Source organism: Schistocerca nitens, chromosome 3 (assembly GCF_023898315.1).
Source record: "Schistocerca nitens isolate TAMUIC-IGC-003100 chromosome 3, iqSchNite1.1, whole genome shotgun sequence".
Taxonomy (NCBI): Eukaryota; Metazoa; Arthropoda; class Insecta; order Orthoptera; family Acrididae; genus Schistocerca; species Schistocerca nitens.
This window is the reverse complement of record NC_064616.1, coordinates 463,113,093-463,137,071: the sequence shown is the minus strand read 5'-3', so window position 1 is coordinate 463,137,071 and position 23,979 is coordinate 463,113,093. Positions and strand designations below refer to the sequence as shown.

General features: G+C 35.8%; 1 protein-coding gene across 1 annotated transcript in view; it reads right to left on the bottom strand.

Annotated features, from left to right (window-relative positions):
- The window catches only part of LOC126248390 (calcium-dependent secretion activator-like), a 1,500,396-nt gene that overhangs the window by 609,098 nt on the left and 867,319 nt on the right, over positions 1–23,979 (bottom strand). Inside the window, exon 13 of the mRNA XM_049949341.1 lies at positions 8,781–8,887. Coding sequence (XP_049805298.1) covers positions 8,781–8,887 — 107 coding nt within the window. The remainder of the gene's footprint in view (positions 1–8,780; positions 8,888–23,979) is intronic.

Below are 23,979 nucleotides of genomic sequence, written 5' to 3'. Positions count from 1 at the left end.
ATATATTTACAGTCTTTTCATAGTTAACAGCTAACTCATTGGCTTCGAACCACATATTGGATAATCTGAGAAAATCTTTACTTTGCTCCTTCAGTTTATTTATGTCCTTCCCTGAATTGATGAAAGTTGTATCATCTGCGTAAAGCACAGATTTGCATGGCATATTGCTGGGCAGGTCATTTATAAATATTATAAACAGTAATGGCCCAAGCACTGGTCCTTTGGGTACACCTCTAGTGACATTCAGTAAGTGTGACTTTTGACTGTTGTAGCTTACAGTTTGCTTTCTGTTTCTGAGATATGATTTAATGAGGGAGAGTTCCAGATCCTTAATGTCATAACACCATAGTTTCTCTAGCAGTATTGTGTGGTTTACAGAATCAAATGCTTTGCTTAAGTCCACTAGTGTGGCTTCAGCAGATAATTTGGATTCAAAAGAAGATTGCACAATAGAAACAACATTTTCAACAGCATTAATTGTTGATAACTGGGACCTAAAACGATATTGATACTTAGTCAGTACATTGTTTTTTGACAAATGCATGTTAATATGCTTTTCTATACAATATTCGATTATTTTTTGAAAAAATAGGTATCAGAGAAATTGGATGATAATTATTAGTGCAGTTTTTATCACCTTTTTTCTGTAATGGAATTACTACTGTCTTTTTTAGACATTCTGGAAAAATACCACTGTCAAATATGCAGTTTATGAGTGTGCAGAGAGGAAATGATATCAAGTCGATTATTTTTTTAATCACAAAATTTGAGAGGCCATAAATATCTTCTGATCGGGAGTCACTTAACTTTGCCACTGATTTAATTACATCACTTATTTCCACATGTCCCCAATTACAGGTTGGTGCAGTATCAGCAAAGTTTTGTAAAAACTGGTTTATATAAGTCGATTGTGAATTTGATTTTGAACTCTTCTTATGAGGAGATGAGGGATTATGGTTTGCTGCATTGATAAAAAAGAGGTTAAATTCATCTGGGCTGACATTAACATCAGTTGTAACTTTTACACCATGACTACCTGTACCTAATTCTGCTTTAATGACCCTCCACGCAGCCTTACACTTATTATTGGATTTTTTAATGAAGATATCATTTGCTCTACATTTTGCTACTCTGATTTGTGATCTATAGTGTCTCTTGAGGCTAACATACATTGATTTGTCAACACTACCATTTCTTACCTATCATAGCATATCAAAACAATTAATCTTAGCTTCTGTAAATATGGTGTCAACTACCTATGTGTAGTAGTTCCACCATGCTTTCTTGCCATAGTTTTGTTTCGTTTGGTAACCATTGGATAGGAGGTATTGAAAATTTCAGATAAAGTACTAACAAAACTGCTACAAGCCTCCTCAACATTGTTGGAAGCATATATTATATTATTCCAGTTTAGTACCTTCAGCTTATCCCTGAAGCTATTTATGCCTTTATCATTTAATAACCTGACATACCGAGTTGGTTCACAACCCCCCATTGTTTCATTAATTCTTAGTTTTACCCATATACCTTTGTGATCTGTCAGATGGTCAATATTAAAGAGTCCCAATTCAAAATCATCTTTATGTATATTTGTGATAAAATTGTCAAGACCAGAAAGTTGTCTTGTGGGGCTATAATTTGCACAGAAGAGATTATGGGATCTTAGCATTTTAAGCAAATTAGTTTTTTTTTTTTTTTTTTTTTTTTTTTTTTAACATCAAAATTTAAATCTCCTAAAATTACTGTCTTGTGTTTGGTATATTTTTCTGTATGGTGAATAAGTTTATCTAAACACTCTACAAATTGATCGGCATCACTATCAGGAGAATGGTATATTGAAATAACTGTGAGTTTTAATGTTGGTAGTAGCATGACAGCCGCTTCAAGAATGCCTTTAACACATATGTCCCTAACATCAAACACAGTATATCTTAACCCTAGGTTGTCACTTATATATATTGAGGAACCCCCATAACCTTCATTAGGTCTCTGCAGCAGACCAAAAAGTTATGATGGCAGCTGTATCTACATTAGAAGTGACATCAAATTTGTGCTCATTCAGTTCTGGAAGATATTCTCAGAGAAAGAAATCTAGAAATATCAGATGTTAAACTATTAAATAAAATATGGCCATTATTTGTGTGCACAGGACCCCTGATAGTGACATGAACACTTTACTGCAAAATTTAGAACACCTCCTTCATAAGTTATCAAAAAAGAACATAGGTCTGATTATTTGTGCTGACTTTAATATTGGTTTTTCTGTAGAACCGAAACAGAAAACTGATATATTGAACCCTGTCTTACATTTAACTTGAAACCTTCAATAGAAACATCAGCATGTGTAACAAACACTTCAGCCACAACAGTAGACCAAATATTTACTGGTATTCTTACAAAATGTAAAGCAAAATGTTCACCATAGGTTTTGAAGATTATATTTCGCAGATAATATAAGTGGAAATAGATCACTCTGTTCATACTAACAAAATGTTAGCAGCCACTGCTAGGATTTTCAGTGTACAAACCACAAATGCAATTATTAACTATTTAACTAAAGGAACACATGAGGAAGTATGCAGCTGTAGCAATACAAATGAAAAATTTGATAAATTCCAGCATTATTTTAAACTGTAGTTTCAACTCAAGAAAAAAGAAAATAAGGAAAATAAATACAAAAAGCAATTGGATAACTTATGGCACACAATTCTACTGAAGGAAAAAAAGATTTCCCTATAATACAGCCAAGCAAAGCAAAACAACTCCAGAATTAGATGTCTATTTTAAAACATATCAACAGACCCTAAATAAAGTTTTCAGAAGGTCACAAAACCTAACAAATGACAACTACATGGAAAAAGCTACAAATAAAATGACAGTATTGTGGGCCATTGCTAGGAGAGAAATGGCATAACACATGAAAAGCACTGTAGCATTAATATGTTAGAAAATGGAGGCAAAATTTCTGACTCACATAGAGGAGTTGATGTATTTAATGTTTGCTTCACAGAACTAGTGAAGAAACTGAAGGAAAAACAGCAAAAAACAACCTCTAGAAACAGAAACAAACAAAAAATTAACTTAAATGAAAAAACAGTCTTTTTGTATCCAACAGATGGAAAGGAAATACTGAACATTATAAAGAAATTAAAATCAAAATTTTCATCAGGTATAGACAACGTCCCTGACAATGTATTAAAAAAATATCAACAGTATTGACAATTTGATCTCTGTAACGCTTCATTGTGTAGCAGTATTTTCCCAGAAAAAATAAAAATGGCCAAGATAAGACCGCTTTTCAAGAAGGGAGACAAGAGAAATGAAAAGAACAATAAACCACTATTTTTGGTGTCTGGTTTTTCCAAAATACTGAAAAACACTTTTTACAAAAGACTGGTTTCATTCTTAGAAGAAAATAATTTTATATCAAATACCTAACATGGGCTAAGAAAACTCAAATCAACAGAAACTGCCACTTTTGACTTTGTTAAAGTAGCCTTGACTGCAATAGACCAGTAAGAACATGTATCAGCTTTTGATGTGATATACCATGACTTACTACTTCAAAAATTGGAGTATGTAGGAATTTGGGGCCTGGCATATGAGTGGGTGACATGATACCTGAAATGCAGGGAGCAGATAGATGAAATTATGCATCAGGAAGAAAACATTATGTACAACTACCAATGTTCTGTCTTGTGCCCAGTGTTGTTCTTAATATTTATCAATGAATCAGAATCATCTAGTGATTCCTAAAAATATATAAAATTTACAATGTATTGGTAAAAGGCAAAACTGCTGCAGAATTACAATATGAGGTACAAAATTACACCACACACATTAAAAAATGTTTCACCACAAACAATCTTATTGTTAACGCAGAGATAACTGTTACAGTGCACCTTCATACCACACACAACAAAGATCCATTAACCCCCACCATAAATTTATGTAATAAGAAATTAGAAAGTGGAAATTCAACAAAATTTCTGGGATTATGGATTTAGGACACAACATGAAGTGGGACAACCACATAAAATACAGCAGGAAGAAACTTAGCATAATATGCTGTGGCATAAAAATACTTGCTGGTGTACAACAAAAGAAACACAAAGAAATTTGTGTTATCACCAAGTGAAGTTACTGCTGCAATATGGGATAGTTTTTTGGGGAAATTCACCAATAAGCAAAAGCTCTTTCACAGCACAGAAGAGGGTCATTAGGACAATTGAAAATGCCACACCCAGAAATTCTTGTACTCCCCTTTTTAAAGCACTACAATGCCTGTACATTCCTGAAATTATTACATACATAAAGAAAATTTCAGAAATTAAAAATCACTTAGTATGTGCAAATCAAGCAGTCCATGCACATGACACCAGGCAAAAATCAGACTTCTACAACTCTCAGACAAAACAGATCACTGGAAACTGGTGAAAAACTTTACAATAAACTACACCATCGCATCAAGGAAATAAAAGGAAATAAAAGAAACTCAAAATTCAAAGTGGCTTTGAAAACATATTTACAAGGCAGGTGCTGTTATACTGTAAATGAATATCTGTTAACATAATTTTAAATTATTTCCTTTGGTAAATGAATATCTGTGGGCATAAATTTAAATTATTTGCTTTTTTTATTATGTATCTGAAGCTGCTTTTGCTATCTATTATACTATGTGTTAGGTTATACTATTGTATTAATGTATTGTATTTCAATGATTTACTGTACTGTATCATGTGCTTAAATTATTTATATTACTGAATCAGTGTTACCATTATGTAACATGTATTTAAAATTGCATACTAATGAATATAGTAAGCTATATCACATATTAAATATTTGATAAATGGATTCTTAACAAATAAATAAATAAATAAATAAATAATTCTAATCCTGTATGGACTCTATGGCCTTACAAAAGAAATGAAGCACCTAGAAGAGGACTTGACGGATTGAGAAGGTATGTGATGTTGTTTCAATGATTACAAAATTGAGTCAGGTTTTAAAAGAAATTTGCAGCGTGAGCCCTCTTAATAGCATGGCATTGAACCCCTTCAGGCCTGGACACATACACTGATTCAGTTCAGCAGCGTACCATAAAGCTGTTGCATTCCCACCTGAGGAAAGGTGGTCCACAACTCTTGTAACTCATGCTTGATATACTAGATACTAGCACTGGGGTGAAGTTGACATACAAGTTGTGCTAGTTGGTCACACATATGTTTTATCAGGAGCAGATCTGACAATACTGTTAGACACAGGGGTACCTGAAGATCATGCAGACTTTTCATAGAGAAACATACCATGTGTAAATGAGCATTGCCCTGTTGAAAAATGACACCATGATACTACTGCATGAGAGGCAACACACAACAGTGCAAGGTTGCAAGGTGTTCATGACATGCTGTTGTGGTGTCGGAGTTCCCTCAATCAATAGCAGCTGTGACATGAAGTGATACCCTATGCTTCCCCACACCATGACACCAGGATTATCTCTGCTGTGTCTCTCCAAAACAGTGAAGAATTGAGACCTGTCCTAAGGCCACTACCATATTCACCAGTGATAGTCATCCAGTATAGTGCAAAACTATGATTCATTGCTGAACACAATACAATGCCATTCACCAGCACACATATGTCCTGGTCATGGCACCAATCCAAGCACAGACATTTGTGTTGTGATATTAACAGCAGTCTACATATGGGATAGTAATTCCCTAGTCAGGCACTCACTATTCTCAGAAGCAGGATTACACAGAATACTGCAGGTAGTCTTTTAGTTGTTCTCAATTGGCTGGTGCTGATGTGAAGGGGTTACAATGTGCTTGGTGCACAATATGGATATCCTCCCTTGTAGTGATCAGATTTTATCAACTGGAATCTTGACAACAATTATGCCTGCCCTCACAGTCCCATGCTCTCCAACATCAGGCTACTGTTCTATCCAAATGTCCCACAAATCTGGATATTACACAATTTAACTATTAAGCTAAATGGAGATGCCCAATGATGCCTCTACCAAACTCTGTCATGTACTGGCAACAAAGTCTCAGACAAGCTCACAATATCTCCATGTCTTTTTCATTGATCACTCAAGATCTGAACTGTTCATTACCCTTATATAGCTTACTAGACTTGTTAACAACACTAAAGATGAACAGATCTAATGCACTCTGTTGGCAATCCTATGCCACAGAGAGTTACAATTCTAATCATTTACATACTTCCCAAGGACATGTATGACCAAGAAGCCACATTGAAATCCAACCATCTCTTCTGAGTGATTAACTTTTTTGTCAGTCAGCACATTTAAGAGGTATCTATTTAAGCAGTTAGGATTAGCTATGGCCTCATACTATGCAAAAGCAGAAAAATAAACAGCTACAAACCTATCTGTTGATTTACTTGTAAATGTAGATTAAAGTTTTGTCCCTTTGACGACATCTTCATACCGAAGAATAACATTTAGAGAAACAAGTACAAACTGCATACTTGTAAATTCCCAGCTTTTAACTACATAGGACATAAAAGTATGCAATTGGTGCTTGAATGATACATTCAATGACATAACATTTATTGTGCAGATGGACCTTGAAACAGATAACTAACTCACAAATGAATTTTCCCTCAAATTATGCTATTCCCTTCAGATATTTTTCATGTATTTTTCATTTCTCCAGCCAATCTTCTCTTTCATTTTTCATTATTATTTTATATTTTGCATACATCCGTTTCATATCTTTGCTTTGATGTTTTTTCTCTCATATATTCTTATAACTGCTCTCATTCTTGCACCTAATTTTTATCCAATCTGTGCTTTATTTCTCAGTGTGACTTACCAACTGCCCTCTATTCCAATTTTCCTTTATTAGATGCAGATTTTCCACATTCTTGCCCTGCCTCTTATTCACAACTGGATTGTGGTCAAGCCAGATGTGGAATCTTAGATGGATTTTATGATGTTTTTACAATCTTCCAAGAACAGTATTTTCACCAAACAACCAAAAATTGTTACCAGATCAATGTGGGTTTACATGTTTTATTCAAGAGTGACAATTGCACTAGACCCCACCTGTTGGAAGTAGCCATATAAGCTATATTACTAACACAGTTTCTACCTAACGACTACTTAATTAAGTGATGTAGCATGTAAGTTTTGTTGCTAGTAGGACAGGTTACTCATGTGACTGATACGATCAGGTTCAAATGGTTCAAATGACTCTGAGCACTATGGTACTTAACATCTGAGGTCATCAGTCCCCTAGAACTTAGAACTACTTAAACCTAACTAACCTAAGGACATCACACACATCCATGCCTGAGGCAGGATTAAAACCTGTGACCGTAGCGGTCACGCGGTTCCAGACTGTAGCGCCTAGAACTGCTTGGCCAGATACGATCAGGTATGTTCTTGTGTACTTCATGTTTGATGATGGCATGGTGTGATAACATTTTGTATTTTGGAGACTTTTCATTCATTAGTTATTTTACGGTTGTCTACACATTTGAGGATGGTTCATGTCAAAATATAAATGGTCATTTTAAAATACTAATACAGTCAAAATGGATGATAAATCTTTTCCTTAATCTACCTATAATAAACCTCCTCATCTTGAATGCTTTCCTCTATTTCCCATGTGAAGTGTCCTCTCATTCTGAAAGTTAACATTTGAGACTTTCCATTTCTTATTTGAAACTTACTAATGTTTTAAATATACATTTAGCTGTTGTTGTATCTGGTATTAATTCTTCTCACAATCTGTTGCTATGAAATGAGATGGTAAATAATTGTAACAATCAATTTATAAACTTTTTAATGATAAAGTGTCTACAAAAATCATCAGGTTTTTGCAAATAGACCACTCAGCTGCTCTTCAGAACTCTGAAGTGGAATGCTTTAAGAAATATGTTGTATGTGCTGTGAGTCACAGTGCCAATATACTATTGTTACAAACATATAAAATAATTTAATTGGATACATAAAATATCTACTCACTAAGTGGCAGCAGAATACATACATAAAAGACATCATTATGAAATGTTCCACATCATTGCGAAATATCGTATTCATTATCCATGGAACTAGTATTAATCTAATCTATTCTAATCTACTGAACACAAACATCACACACATACTTACAACAGCCAATCAAATGACCTATAGCAGAAAATTGTCTTGGCACCTGTTATTCTATGGAATATAAAAACATGGAGATTCTGACATGCACTTCCAGCTATTGGGATAGTGTTATTAAGGAAGCAGTTGAGATTAAATTAGCAAGTAACCATGTAAAGCAAAAGATGGAGATTTTTGTGTAAATTCTGTGTGGAATCTCATTCTCTCCCTTATCAAAAACCAGAGGGACAGAAACAATACTACCTCATACATTGTTTGGGTATTTTCACTCTTGATAAATTCTGGCATTGTTCATCTTTCATTGTGTGGTGGTAGTAGAACTTACAGTGTGTGTGTGTGTGTGTGTGTGTATTATATTTCTCAGATTGCTCTGCAAACTGAGGATATGCACCAGCACAGTCTGCTTTGAAATCGACAGGGTGGTCATCTGTTGAAATATCAGCAGTTGTTGATGTCACCTAGCTGCCTTACTGTAAGTTGTTTGAACATTGTATATGCTGGGAGGAACTCAGGTCTCAGAAGCTAGATTGCTTTTCCTTACTGAAAATTTACCACTAAGGTTGCTGCACCATGGCCACAGTGTGAGAAAATTAATATTCCAGTAGTACATAAATCTATTATATTCTGCTACTAGCCTTACCCACAGTGCTTCATATTTAGGGGTTTGTCCATCCTGCAAGCTATTTTTATTCGTAGATCCTGATCCTGAACATTTTTTGGAACAGTCATTCTGTGCCATTCTGGAACCTATAACAAAGGAAAGATGCACTAGTCTTAGAATTAATACCACACACATACTTTTATAAAATTCACACTATGATTAAAATGTCTTTTCTATAAGCTGATCACAATTTTCTACAGTGCTTACTTAAAAAAATGTAAAACATTTTGCATGAGAAACTGTTTTTACATGCCTGTTTCTCATTATCAGATATATGTAATTAACTTAAAACTAAGACACTCTAGTGGTTTCCATTATGTTATTTTCCTTCACTATACATTTGTGATAGCAATTCGGCAACTAGTCAAACATTCACATCTGTACAGGACATACATTCTACATATAGCTGTTCCAACAAGTGTCAGAAATGTTAAACAGAAAATTACAATAAAATTCTTGAGGCTGAATAAATAATCTATTGGAAACGTGAAGCATCATTCAATAAATATTTGATGTTGTTAATTATGAATATCTAAAACACAATGAAGACTTTACAGAATGAATTTTCACTGCATCTGCATGTGTGCTGATTTGAAATCTTGTGGCAGATTAAAACTGTGTGCTAGACCAAGACTCAAATCTGGGACATTTGTCTTTCATGGGCAAGTGCCCTACCAACTACACTATCTAAGCACAAATTTTGAAGTAAGTTCACACTCTGGTCCAGAGGAAAAATTCATTTTGGAAATCCCCTAGGCTGTGGCTAAGCTATGTTTCCACAATATCCTTTCCTCTAGGAATCCTAGTCCTGCAAGTTATGCAGGAGAATTTCTGTGAATTTTGTATGGTAAGAAGTGAAGTACTGGTGAAAGCAAGGCTGTTAGGGTGGGTTGTGATCCATGCTTGGATTGCTCAGTTGGTAGAGCACTTGTCTGTGAAAGGGAAAGATCTCAGATTAGAGTCCTGTTCACGCAGTTCAATCTGCTAGCAAGTTTGAATGAACAAGTTTTTCAACTTTTAAATCTTTTAAAAAATACCTGTTGAGTATGTACCTCTTGCCATGAATACCAAATAGGTAATTAATGTAGTAATTTTACATGGTAATAAGCAATATGTGTCGGGAAGTGCCAGTTGGCTGGTTGGTTACATGATTAAAGGGATCAAACTACTAAGCCATCAGAGCCAGTTGTTGTTGCTGTTGTTGTCTTCGGTTGAAGAGTGGTTTAATGCAACCCTCTATGCTAGTCTATCCTGTGAAAGCTTCGGCATCCATGTATAACTACCACACCCTACATCCATTTGAAGCTGATCCCTGTATTAAAGGTCTGTCTCCCTCTACAATTTTTAACCCACAAACTTCCCCTGTTATCAATGTGATTATCTGTTGCTGCCTTATGATGCATCCTATCAACCAAGCCTTTCTTTTAATCTAGTTTAGCCATCAACACAGATTTAGAAAACATTGTTCTTGTGAAATGCAACTACCTCTTTACTTGCACGAAGTTTTGAGTGCTATTGACAAGGGGTTTCAAATTGATTTGGAATTCTGGATTTCTGGAAGGCTTTTGACACTGTGCCACACAAGGGGCTTGTAGTGAAATTGCATGCTTATGGAATATTGTCTCAGTTATGTGACTGGATTTGTGACTTCCTGTCAGAAAGGTCACAGTTCATAGTAACTGATGGAAAGTCATTGAGTAAAACAGATGTGGTTTCTGGCATTCCCCAAGATAGTGTTATAGGTCCTTTGCTGTTCCTTTTCCATATCAGCAATTTGGGAGAGAATCTGAGCAGCTGTCTTAGGGTGTTTGCAGATGATACTGTCATTTATCAACTAATAAAGTGATCAGAAGATCAAAACAAATTGCAAAACAATTTAGAAAAGATATCTGTATGGTGCAAAAATTGGCAATTGACCCTAGAAGTGTGAAGTCATCCACATGAGTGCTAAAAGGAATCCATTAAACTTAGGTCACACAATAAATCAGTCAAATCTAAAGCCACAAATTCAACTAAATACCTAGGAATTAAAATTATGAACAACGTGAACTGTAAACAACTCCTCAAAAATGTTGTAGGGAAGACTAACAGCAATTGCATTTTATTTGCAGGAAACTTAGAAAATGTAACAGATCTACTAAAGACACTGCCTATGCAATGCTTGTCCCTTCTCTTTTAGAATACTGCTGCATGGTGTGGGATTCTTACCAGATAGGACTGACAAAGTACATGAAAAAAGTTCAAAGAAGGGCAGCACATTTTGTGTTATCATGAAATAGGAGAGAGAGTGTCACTGAAATGATACAGGATTTGGGGTGGACCTCATTCAAACAGAGGCATTTTTCATTGCAGCACAATCTTCTCACAAAATTTGAAATGCCAACTTTCTCCTCCAAATGCGAAAATATTTTTTTGATGCTGCCCTACATAGGGAGAAATGATCACCATAATAAAATAAGGAAAACCAGAGGTCGCACAGAAAGATATAAGTGTTCATTTTTTCCTCACACTATATGAGATTGGAATAATAGAGGATTGTGAAGGTGGTTAATTGAACACTTTGCTGGGCACTTAAATTTGATTTGCAGAGTATCCATGTAGATGTACATAATTTTATTTAGTACCTCCTCAAGAGTTACCATCTAATCATCAGTAGTCTTCTAGAGCACCAAATTTGAAAGTCTCAATTCTCTTCTTGTCTTTCACTTCCATACAAGACTTTACTCCAGACACATACCTTCAGAAACTACTTCCTAACATTTATATTTATATTAGATGTTAGCAAATTCTTTCTTCTGGAAAGACTGTCATAAAATATTGATTTTTACCTGCCACCATATAAATATGAGAACATAGTAGCAGCTTTGTAAGACATAATTACAGCTTTCCTCTAAGTTGCTGCCCATAGCCAAACACTTTCCTAAGGAACCATTTTCCTGAAACAATTTAGGAAAACCTAAATCTGGAGGGCAAAAATGGGGATTTGAGCTGCTGTTTTCCTGAAAGCAAGTCCATGAGCTAGCCACTGTGCTATCTTGTTCATTACTAAGCTTTTGTGCAATGTTCCTCTTCTGAGCTATGAAATGTAAACCATCTAAGAGCTTAGCAACATTTTCAGTGTCATTTGTATGTATGTTATGTGGTTGACACTTCAACAGCTATGTGCATTGTTATTTCTACTTCTTAAATTATTTCTACTCCACTGAACATTCAAGAATTGTATCAGTTCATGTCATAAGTAGACATTTATTACAGAACTTCCTGTTGTAAATTTCCTGAAGTTAAGAGTGTTGTTCTGTGTTTATCTTTGCTCATGCCATATGACACAGTCATGCAACAGACTTTAATTAGCCCCCATCTCCCATTTTTATGTGAATTATTTTTGACAGGTATCAGTGTTATTGAATTGGAGAATTCAACTGAAGAAAATACTATTTAAATACTTTTAATCTAAAATTGAGAAAACACATCACAAACACTTTCAGATTTTACGCTGATGTCTTTTCACAAGAACACATCTCATGTTTTGTTTCACAACACTGTGAAAGAATTTAACATCAGTGGAATTATACAACTGAATGAAACGACCCATAGAAGAATCATAAAGGCACCAACATCATAAGACTGCAGTGCTAGCTACTGTCTGTTTTATCGTTAACAGGAAATACAGATATGTTCTCTGTGATTCTGGAATATCAGATACTAGTCTTTTCAGGGTATTGTTTCATCATAAAATTTCACTCGTATTATATTTCAGTGCATCAGGGAAATTATAGTGTTGAGTCTTATAATTGTTTCGTCTTGTTCTGAAGGGCTTATATCCAAACATAAATAAATGCAGATTTAGTTTCACCATGCACGATTCTCAGATAAACCAATCCGTACAGATTATGATGAGGTCAAGAGATCCAAGGTGCCCTATTAGAGCCTTGAAACTTACATTCATTCCATGAAATGATGCAATAGTGTCCTTGACCAGTGAACATCTAGTATGGAACAATGAGTAGCATGCCTGTATAACTATAATATTTTGATGATATTTTGGATGGAAAAATGTGTGGGAACATTCTGGAAGTCTAATTACAATTGCTACAAAAATGTCTTAGCCTTAATAAATTTAAAATTAATTGGTTCCAGCATGTTGGCTGTCCTGAACATCACTGATGAAATGCAAGACAAGGATGAAATTTAAATTTTTTAGGTAATTGGACCAAACGAGTTGATACATTAAACTGGTCTAGTAAATCAAGAAAGTTCTTTTTCTGTAGCCTCTTAAAATAGGAAGTGTACCAAAAATTCGAACAAATATGAAAAATGCATTACAAATGTTTACAAAGACACTGGAGAGGAAAAACTATTGTAGTGGCAGTAGTCCATTGAAAAAATGATCAATAAATGAAATGATGTTCCAAACCATCATATCAAATATACATATACACAGAAGTAATTCCTTTTTGAACAATTGTTCCAAGCCTTGTAACCATGAGTTCTTTTAAAATATACACAGAAAATATTAACATACAATGGAATTCATTTTTTGTCTCAAGAGCAATTTACAAACAAAGATACTCATTTCTTCTTGTAAAACAAGAATAGGCAGTAAAAAATATGGTATCATATTTTTTAACATAACCAAAAACTGTTCCACCAGTACTAATACCATCCAATATAGCTAATGGCCTCCATCATTCATCAAATATGTTCCTTACCATTTTTTGTAGAATGTCAAGATCATGACACATTTACTTTAAATGACTCACCTACATGTTTTTGGTGTGTGTGTGTGTGTGTGTGTGTGTGTGTGTGTGTGCGCGCGCGGGCGCGCGTGGGCGCACGCATGTGACAGAGAGAGAGTGGGGGGGGGGGGGGGGCAGTAGGGAGAGAGAGAGAGAGAGAGAGAGAGAGAGAGAGAGGGGGGGGGGGATGGGCTGATGAGGTTTGGGAAGAGAAGAGAGGATAGGGAGATGGGCATATGACTGAATGGTGAAAAATAAACAGTAAAGTGAAGGAACAAGATAACATACAGATAACAACAAGTCCAACTGAGTGCTCACACTGATTATCCTTGCATTGACTGCATGTATTTCAGTCCCTTGACTGCAATGAGCATCTTAAATGCAGTGCATTGTTTTATTCCAGTCTCTGTGGACATTTTAATCCATGCCAGCTTGCCATTCATGCAGTAATTTTGATGTGATTACTCACACTATGAAACTGGATAATCACTGCAGTAAATACATATAAATACATTTCTGCACATGTAGCTGTGTACTCTGGATAGTTTAATAAGCACAGCACTATTTTCATATTTTTTCACCTGCAGCCACTCAAAGTTTAGGTTGCCTAGTTAGAATACTTTTTAGCATTAGCTGATGGGGTTTCCTATTGATGTAACTGACTTCTTTTTATCTTTCTGGATAGTGTTCAGTATTGTCATTTGACTAATGTTCATGTTGGTATCCTGCTCTACACAATTATAGTAGACTTCAGTTTTACTAAGCAAATGACTCATAACTGTACTTGCAGAAACAATGATACATTACAAATGCTAGATATGAAGGTGAGACCTTTATCACATAGTTCAGCAGGTTTAACACAGTACTCTATTGATTATACAGCATAATTACTGGTTCTTCAGAATCCAAAAACTGTGAAAGAAATTCTGAAATTCACAAAAAAGGAACATGGTTTAGTAACACAGTTTATTGATAAAGTAATTTTCACCCATTTATGCATTTACACTACTGTGCAAAACTTACGCACAAAGGTAAGTTTTTTATGATGTGCTACTGCTATTTAACTTAGACAAATGAAACTTGGACCATACACATAAAGAGCTGCTGCATCATAGTACACAAGGTACATTAAAGAAATGCACAATGTGATGTAAAGAAATGACACTTTTAATCAAAGATAATAATTACACTGCAAGTCACCGTGATTTATGTTGGTCCAAGGGACAGTACAGACGATGATGATTATGTGTGGTTTGTGGGGCACTCAACTGCATGGTCATTAGTGCCCCAATATTTACACCATCAATTTTCTTTTCACAATCTAATCTAGTCACTCTCACAAATGATGATGATGATGATGATGATGATGATGATGACAATGATGAAATGATGAATACAACACAAACAGCCAGTCCCCGGGCAGAGAAAATCCCCAACCCGGGTACAGATGGTGAGGAATGGTTCTTGAACATGTGTGTGATGAGAACAGACAGCATTGTATGGTCTGCAACATGCTCCCATGCTGGCCAAAAGATTGGCAATGAGTTCTTGTGATAGGACATTCCATTCCTCCATCAGGGTAGTTGACAATTGCTCATTGGTGCATGTGGACATGCCACAATATACCTCCCCAAACCTTTCCATGAGTTCTTGGTGGGATTTAAGTTAGGAGAACAGACAGGACAGTCCATTTGCCAAATATTCTCCCATTCAGAGGCTTCTTCACCTGCCTTGTTTGATGCACTTGTGCATTGTCATCCATATACATGAAGTCAGGGATTAATTTGTGGGAGCTGTACTGCAGAAATGCCTGAACAGCAGGGCTACCATTACATCCAGTACAAAGTATGTGGCACCTGACATCTGACAATGAGCAGATTCACAAGTAGGTCAAAACTGTGGCAATGGTGGGTTATACACAGGAGCAAGGGACACAAAGCAGCGTGAGCTGAGCATCCATATAGCAGACACATTTATCTGCATTCAGTTTCTGTGAGCTGTGGACCATATGGTACAAGCTTAATGTGAACTCCCCACTGATACATACGAAAACTTATATGATGCCCCTACTCATTTTTGGTTTCATTTCATCACATCTGTGAAGTATACAGTACCTCACAATCACAAATAAGCTTCAATTCATAATGAACTCATGTCCATTGTTATCCTGTTGCCATGCAATTTGTCAACACACTCATCACTGAGAATTTTATGCACTCTAAGACAGTGTTGGGTGGAAGTATTGTGCGAACACCATTTTTACTGTTATTGCCAGTTGACAGACGATACAAGCATATTTCCTTTTGTCAGTAGTTCTTTTACTCATTTGAGCTGAATAAATACATATATAGGAAGCAGGAACTTTATGAATTCCCATCACCACATAGTCATCATAGCATACATATTAGAACACAGCACATGGGTGTGATACTATAGTCGGCTCACTGTATGATGAACATATAAGTGTTAATATACAAACATTCCTGCTGTATGGTGTTTCTGTGACTGAGTGTCAGTGAACAGTAAACAGAGCAATTTGTGAACACTTAATTTCATCATCATGCATTAAATGTACTTTTTTAATTCTAGTATAATGTCTTTGCATGCTAATAACAGCCACACAGTACTACAGACACCTCACAGCCAGCAGTGCCTACTACTGCTGTCACTAGCCAGCTGTACGAAGACAAGGCCTCTGTATGCTTGGCTGGCCCTGCATGCTGACATCACATGCCACCACCCAATCACCACTGACAAGCCTGCCACAATCCCACTAGCACTGACAGCGCTATGAAGTGCATGAAACACAAATCAGTGGAAGCTAAGCCTCCTTACAGTCCAGACATAATTTTTTGTATTCCATATCTGTGAGCTGCAGACCACATGGTATGAGCTTAATGTAAGCTCCACACCGATGTGTCCAGAAATCTTTCTAGTGCCCTCTCTTCATTTTTAATTTTACATCATCACATCTGTGAAGTATATGGCATCCCATAATTGCACAGAAAGTCCAATTTGTTCCAAACATATCTGCTGTTCTCCCATGACCACATGATTGGTGAACAAACTCATCATTGAGGAGTGTACAGCTTCTAGGACAGTGTCTGACTGTAAGTATTTTGCAACCACCACTTACAGCAATTGCCAGTTGACAGAATTTACATATAGATTTCTTTTTGTCAGTTGTTCATTTTCTGAATAAATACATTTACAGCAAGCATGTACTTTATGAATTTGTGTCACCAGATCATCCTTGACCATACTCCATTGTTGCAACAATAAAGTCAGCTCAATGTTTGATGAATATGTAGATGGTGATACCCATGCATTTCTGCTTCAAATTCAGTTCTGAAAATATGTGTGTTATACATCCAACATTATTTCTCCCCACATTACAATACCTGAACCACCAAAGCAATTATGTTCAACAATGTTCCCAGATGCATTACATGTTCCCACCTCTTGCCATATGAGTGCATGTATAACAGCATGAACATCACTGTTTTGGTTGTCCATGTAATATGGTGTGGAAGGCATAATGTTGCATTGGCATACTGACCTGTATAAATCCTTCAGCATAGTACACTTGCTGGTCATTATTATTATGACACTATAATCCCTCACCATGTGCACCTTTCCATCAAGCACATGTGAGATGCATTTGGGAGATGTACTGCAGCATGTCGACATGCACCAATGACCATCCACCAGTTGTCACCTGATCAGGTGAAGGAGTGAAATACCCTATGACAAGACACTCCTTAATAGTCTTGGGACCAGAATGCTGCAGCACTACCATCCATGCTGATCACATACCCTATTTAGTACAATGTTCAACCTTTTTTAATGTTTAGTGGAACATTATTAATCACAATGACAGCAGTATAATTATTGTCTTTGAATAATAGTGTTGTTTCTGTCAGTCTCATTGTGTATTTCTGTCAGTTACCTTCTGTACTATACAGTAGCAGTTCATTTTATGTATGGTCCAAGTTTCATTGATTATATTGCTTGGCAGTGACACAACATATGAAAGTTAGTTCCATTGTTAACTTTTGCACACCAGTGTATATTATGGCTTGACTTCACAAGGCAAGAGTCTAGGACACAATGTTCATCTTTCATGTTATTTTTAATACAAAACCTGATGATATTTGCTGTAGGTAAAATAAATTAATTTTATTTACGCATCACAGCAAATTCCTACAATAAGTGAATACCTACTTTATAAATTTTATTTCTACACAGGATCTTTGGATCTGAGATGTACTTTTTAACTGTCCAGTTTTTACAAAACCCTCTTCTACACATTTTGTGCTACTGTTTAGAATCCTTCACTTCAGTACTCAATACTCAAGGGGAATGTTCAGTCAATATTATGAATATTGTCAGGAAAGTTTGGAAAAAGAGTAAAATAAGACATCATATAAATGGGCATTCACTTTCATCAATCTTTGTTTTGAGCCCATGATAAGATGGAAAATAGATGTAATGCATGTGAACAATATTTAGACATGTAGTTTCTGATTTTCAATTTTTCCCCCCAGATAAATTACTTAACTGAGGAACTCACAATCTAGATGTTTCATGAACTATAATAGATGCCTAGTTATGAAATAAAAATAATGAAAAAAGGAGAATACATCATTTCGTGTCATAATTAAACCAAAGTCAAAAATAAGCATCTAATTCCATTGAGAAATTGTTTGTATATCAACACAAGTATTCACAATTCTGAACATTTTTTTATTCCTGTAGAAAAGCATGAAGGGGCCCACCAAACTTAACATCCCCATCTGATGGATAAATCACCAACAAAAGTGTCACATGGTCTCACTTCATGAGGCACTGTGAAGAGTTTTGGAATTTAATACAGGATATTGGCACAAAGAATGGTAATCAGGAACTTTATACCACCAACTCTCTTCACCATGCCAGCCAAATACTGGCAGTGACAGTTTCATCCATAACCAGGATTAAAGTTGCCTTACCCCAGAGTAAAGCGCCACTGCAAAGGTGTGCATTAGTGACTTACGATATGGTTTTACTGTCCATTTGTGTAACTCAGATGCACAACTTTGTTTGGATTTGGTACACAAGAAATTGTCTGAGACTTAAGGAATCCTGGGATTAGCCACTAAACAGCACAAGGAATGCTATAGCAGTGTCACAGTCTTTATGTATGTGCTACAGATAATTAATCTGTAGTGCTCCTGTGATAAAGTGCTCAGTCCATTACAGTACAAAGAAAAAATCATACAAGGAAAGTATTAAACAGGTCTCATTGAACAAGAATCAAATAAAAAGTTATTACTGTGTGTAACAGTGAATGCTGATGTGACAGAGACATCTCACAAATAATCTGTATATCTAATTCACTAACACTTAACAGTATGGGTTGAACTAAAAAAAATACCCTAAAGTAAGGCACGACACGGATCATCCATATGCCTCACATCTAACAGCATAATGTATCCTTCATTCAACAGGAACCTATGACAAGTGATCCAAAAGTCATCAACAGAAGCACAAATATATTTATTCATTTTGAAATGTAGGCAGAAACAACATAGTGCTCTCATAACAAAAAAAATGATCTTTAACTGTTTTGATTAATGTATAATTCTTAGTGAGAAAAACATTTCATCATCTCCGTAGTTTTTTATTACAGTAACAGATTTATAGAGAAGCTTCCATTAAAGAAATTAATGGTCTAAATACCCTTCACAGTGACTATATTTTGTTATTGTATGCCTTGACAAAACACAAATGATACAAATCAGTGATGCATACACTCCAGATATATTCAACACAGGGCAAGGCAGGGTGCTTGGGTCATTTAGCATCTAGCATCACATTGGACACAAGTAATCTTCACAGGTAGATAGGTGAAGCAATAATGATTTGAATACAAGACAAGGTGTAGCAAGGTCTTCCACAACAGTCACAGGGTTGAGTGGGACATAATTAGAATATGTGGCTCCTACAGTATATGGTGTTCATCAGAAGCATAAAATCTTCATTGTCTCATAGAATCTAGAAGATTTATTACAGAAAACTTCTAGACTCAATGACTATTGTGCAACTGCAAGTGTTTTTGGAAGGACATATTACATTGCTTTACAAAATCATTTAATGTTTCAGGAATTGTCCATTTCCTACAAAGAGATATATGGTACTGCAGGAATAATGGGACTTAGATCAAACACTGAAGCAAAAGAGTTGCTTATCTGAAAACTGAGAACACTCATGTTCACAATAACCCACACAGTAAAGAGTAAATAATGTGTGTAGCATATAGACCATAATTCACATAATGTTTTTAACTTCAATATTACATGCATATTACAAATGATGCCAAAAACATGTTCATCCGGTAATTAAATACACACAATTATTTGCAGCCCTCTCTGAATTTTTCCGTTAATTTCTACATAATTGTTAATTGCAAGTGGGATTGTGTGTCAAATAAAAATGTTCCAGACACTAACCAGTTAACATTTAGAATCAAAATTTTTTATTAATCCTTTAAGGTCATTAGAGCAACACAATGACAGATACAAAGTCCCTTGCAATTTTGAAAGTCCTAAGTGTGGCACACCATGTTAGTATTCAGTACTACAGATCTTGTATCTGTCAAACAATTTTACCAAGACAAAATCCAAATGTTTCTATTTAATTTAATGTTAATCAGGTAAGCTATAGAAACAGTTGCAGGTCCAAATGCATGCAGTCAATCAGGGCAACTTCTTACTAGTCATTGAAATGAGTTACCATTTAACATTTTTGTTTTAAATGGCTGGTGTTCCTTCTACTTGCATTATTTTGTACTAAAAGCAACAGTTTTAATAACTGTGTGATTCGTAGTTCATATATCAATTGAACCTGTGTTTACTCTTTGATTGCACTGGCTGCAAAGACAGCTTCTGACAATAGTGATTTAAGTTGAACAATGAGAGTTTAACAGAAATTATTGATATTTTAAAGTAAAAGTGCTATACTGAATTAACACTGTTTTATGTTACACTTTCTGACATGTTCCGCACCCACAAGAATCATCTCATTTTTGGGTCTATAGAATGAAAACTGAATCTAACCTAAAGTAATCTAATCTGCCTTTAGTTCTTATTCCTTTTTGTGTGATTTAAATTTATCCAGATCATTAGATTTATGAAAAGTACTATATTGTTTTAAGATTAGTCTAAAGTTAATATGAACAGCACTGTAACTTTGTACCACTATGAAAAGTAAAATTTTGCTCTATAAAGGCATAATTAGAATACATCTACACTTTCCCAAGCATTTGGTAACTATAACTGTAAAATGTTACAATGTTTGTTGTGATGAGTAAATTTTGTACCCAGTATTTTCAAAAAATGGAAAAAAGTAGCACAAAGGTACCCTAATTGGCGTGTTGCTTAGAATTAGACTCCAAAAAGTAAGTGTCACAACTTTTCTAAGTTCTCAAAACATCTGTGCAAACTTTTGCAAGTCTGTGAATGTGTTGCCCCAAAAATTTCTACCACTTAAAGCTGTAACCAAGGTGCCCATCATGAAAACATACATCCATACTCATTCAACTCTCAATGCAGAATGTCTTGAGCCAATATGGCTGGCCCACTCTCATACAATGCACAACCAATAACCATTAGTAATACTAATGTTAAGAAACAGATAGTCATATGGAAAATTAGATTTCATAACTTAAAAACAAAGACATTGTAACAATATTAAAATATAGCATTTATGAACTTGGAGAACAACTACAAGCAAGAAACTTCCTGGCAGATTAAAACTGTGTGCCAGACCGAGTCTGAAACTCCGGAAATTTGTCTTTTGCGGGCAAGTGCTCTACCAACTGAGGTACCAAAGCACAACTCACACCCCATCCTCATGGCCTTACTTCTGTCAGTACCTTGTCTCCTACCTTCCAAACTTCACAGAAGCTGTCCTGCGAACCTTGCAGAACTAGCACTCCTATAAGGAAGGATATTGTGGAGACATGGCTTAGCCACAGCCTGGGGGATGTTTCCAGAATGGGATTATCACTCTGCAGTGGAGTGTGTGCTAATATGAAACTTCCTGGCAGATTTAAACTGTGTGCTGGATCGAGACTCGAACTCAGGACCTTTGCCTTTTGCGGCCAAGTGCTCTACCAACTACAAGTACTTACAAAGCAGATGTTTTGTGAATTTTATGTGGATGAACTTAGTTCAGGGCCTTTATCAGGTTAGAAGCCCTAAATACACAGAAGTGCCAGATGTTTTGTGAACTTTATGTGAATGAACTTAATTCAGAGCCTTATCAGGTTAGAAGCCCTAACTACACTGAAGCACCAAAGAAACTGGTATAGGCATGTGTATTCAAATACAGAGATATGTAAACTTGCACAATATGGCACTGCAGTCAGCAATGCCTATATAAGATAACAAGTTTCTGGCACAGTTTTAAGATCAATTACTGCTGTTACAATGGCAGGTTATCAACATTTACGTAAGTTTGAACATGGCGTTATAGTCTGTGCAAGAGTGATGGGACACAGCATCACTGAGGTAGCGATGAAGTGGGGATTTTTCCCACGTGAGCATTTCATGAGTGTACCATGAATTTCAGGAATCTAGTAAACATCAGATTTCCAACATCTCTGAAGCCAGAAAAAGATCCTGTAAGAATGGGACCAACAATGACTGAAGAGGTCCATTCAGCATGACAGAAGTGCAACCCTTCCGCAGATTGCTGCAGATTTCAACACTGGGACATCAACAACTGTCAGCATATGAACTGTTCAATGAAACATTGTCAATATGGCATTTTGGAGATGAAGGCTCACTCGTATACCCTTGATGACTGCATGACACCAGGGACCATCAACACTGACATCGGACTGGAAACATATTGCCTGGTCGGACAAGTCTCATTCGAAGTTGTACTGAGCATGTGTGGGTATGGTGACAACTTTACCAATCCATGGACAGGTGACACATACATAAGCATCCTGGCTGATCATCTGCATCTATTCATGTCCATTGTGCATTTTGATGGATTTGGGCAATTCTAGCACAACAATGTGACACCTGACACGTGCAGAATGGCTACAGAGTTGCTGCAGGAACACTCTTCTGAGTTTTGCTGGTCACCAAACTCCCCAGACAAAGAGATCTCCACCCTCTCGTACTCTTACAGATTTATGGAGAGCCCTGCAGGATTCAAGGTCTCAGTTTCCTCCAGCACAACTTCAGACATTAGTCGAGGCCATGCCACATAGCATTGTGGCACTTCAGCATGCTTGAGGGTGTCCTACACGATTCTAGGCAGGTGAACCAGTTTATTTGCATCTTCAGTGTAAATGCATGGGGAAACACATGGAGTGTTATAAGTAACACTAAAATCTTATATAAACAATTTAAGACATCACTAGTTTCAATGGTAAACCTTATTTTATGAAATGCAGGGATCATGTGTGAAACATGCACTATTTGTAAGGCAGGAAATTGTGAGTAGAGAAAGTTAAAATTACTGTGTTTTTCTGTTCTAATTCTCCAACTGGGTCTGAAAACTTTATCTACAATAAGGTTATCTATCAAAACTGTGCTCATTCACGCAAATTTTTGTCAAAAATGTAATCCCAGGCAGGTTATATGTGACCAAAATGAACTTCATACCTCAGTATGTGTGTATGCCTTCGTATAATATACAAATGTTCAGGATAACAAAATTGTATGTATCTGCTGACTTCAAGACATACCATTGTGTTTTCAGCCACTTTCCATGTGAAATCATTCATACTATGTCAAAATTTGTCAAATGAATCTGTAGAAATTTCAAGCAAAATAACTAATCTCCTAACTAGTTTTGAGATACCTGTCTTCATGCCTTTTAGCCATATAAAGCTGTATTTGTGACTACTGCTTGTTTTGTGTGGCTTGCTGCAGTAATTTGAAAACAAAATTTAAGGCAGATAATCAAATGTTCCCTATGAAGGTATACATGTGCACATCATCAAACTGTAGATGTACTCTGTATTAACTTGAAGATGAGGGTATAAACCCTCAAACTTTGTTGTAAATATTATTAAAACTTGAGTACTTCACTTGGATATTAGATTTTATTTTACTTCAAAAGCTGTTGTATCTTTCTGATTGACAGTATAATGTGGATATCATAACATCATTTTTATATATAAAATATCCCCTACTTAGACATGTTTCAATGGCCAATTAGCAGACAGTCATGTTCTATGATGAATACTTTGTTTAAGAAACTAATTCATAGACGTAACAGTTTGTATCTGTGCTTTGGAAATGATTGACAGGGATTTTATTTTTTGAAGCAGATAATAAATGTCTGTGTTTTCTATGGGAAAATGAACAAAAAAATTTTTGCTGAAAGATCTTAATATGAAATGGAGGATTAATATGATTAAATAAAAACGCTCATTTAGA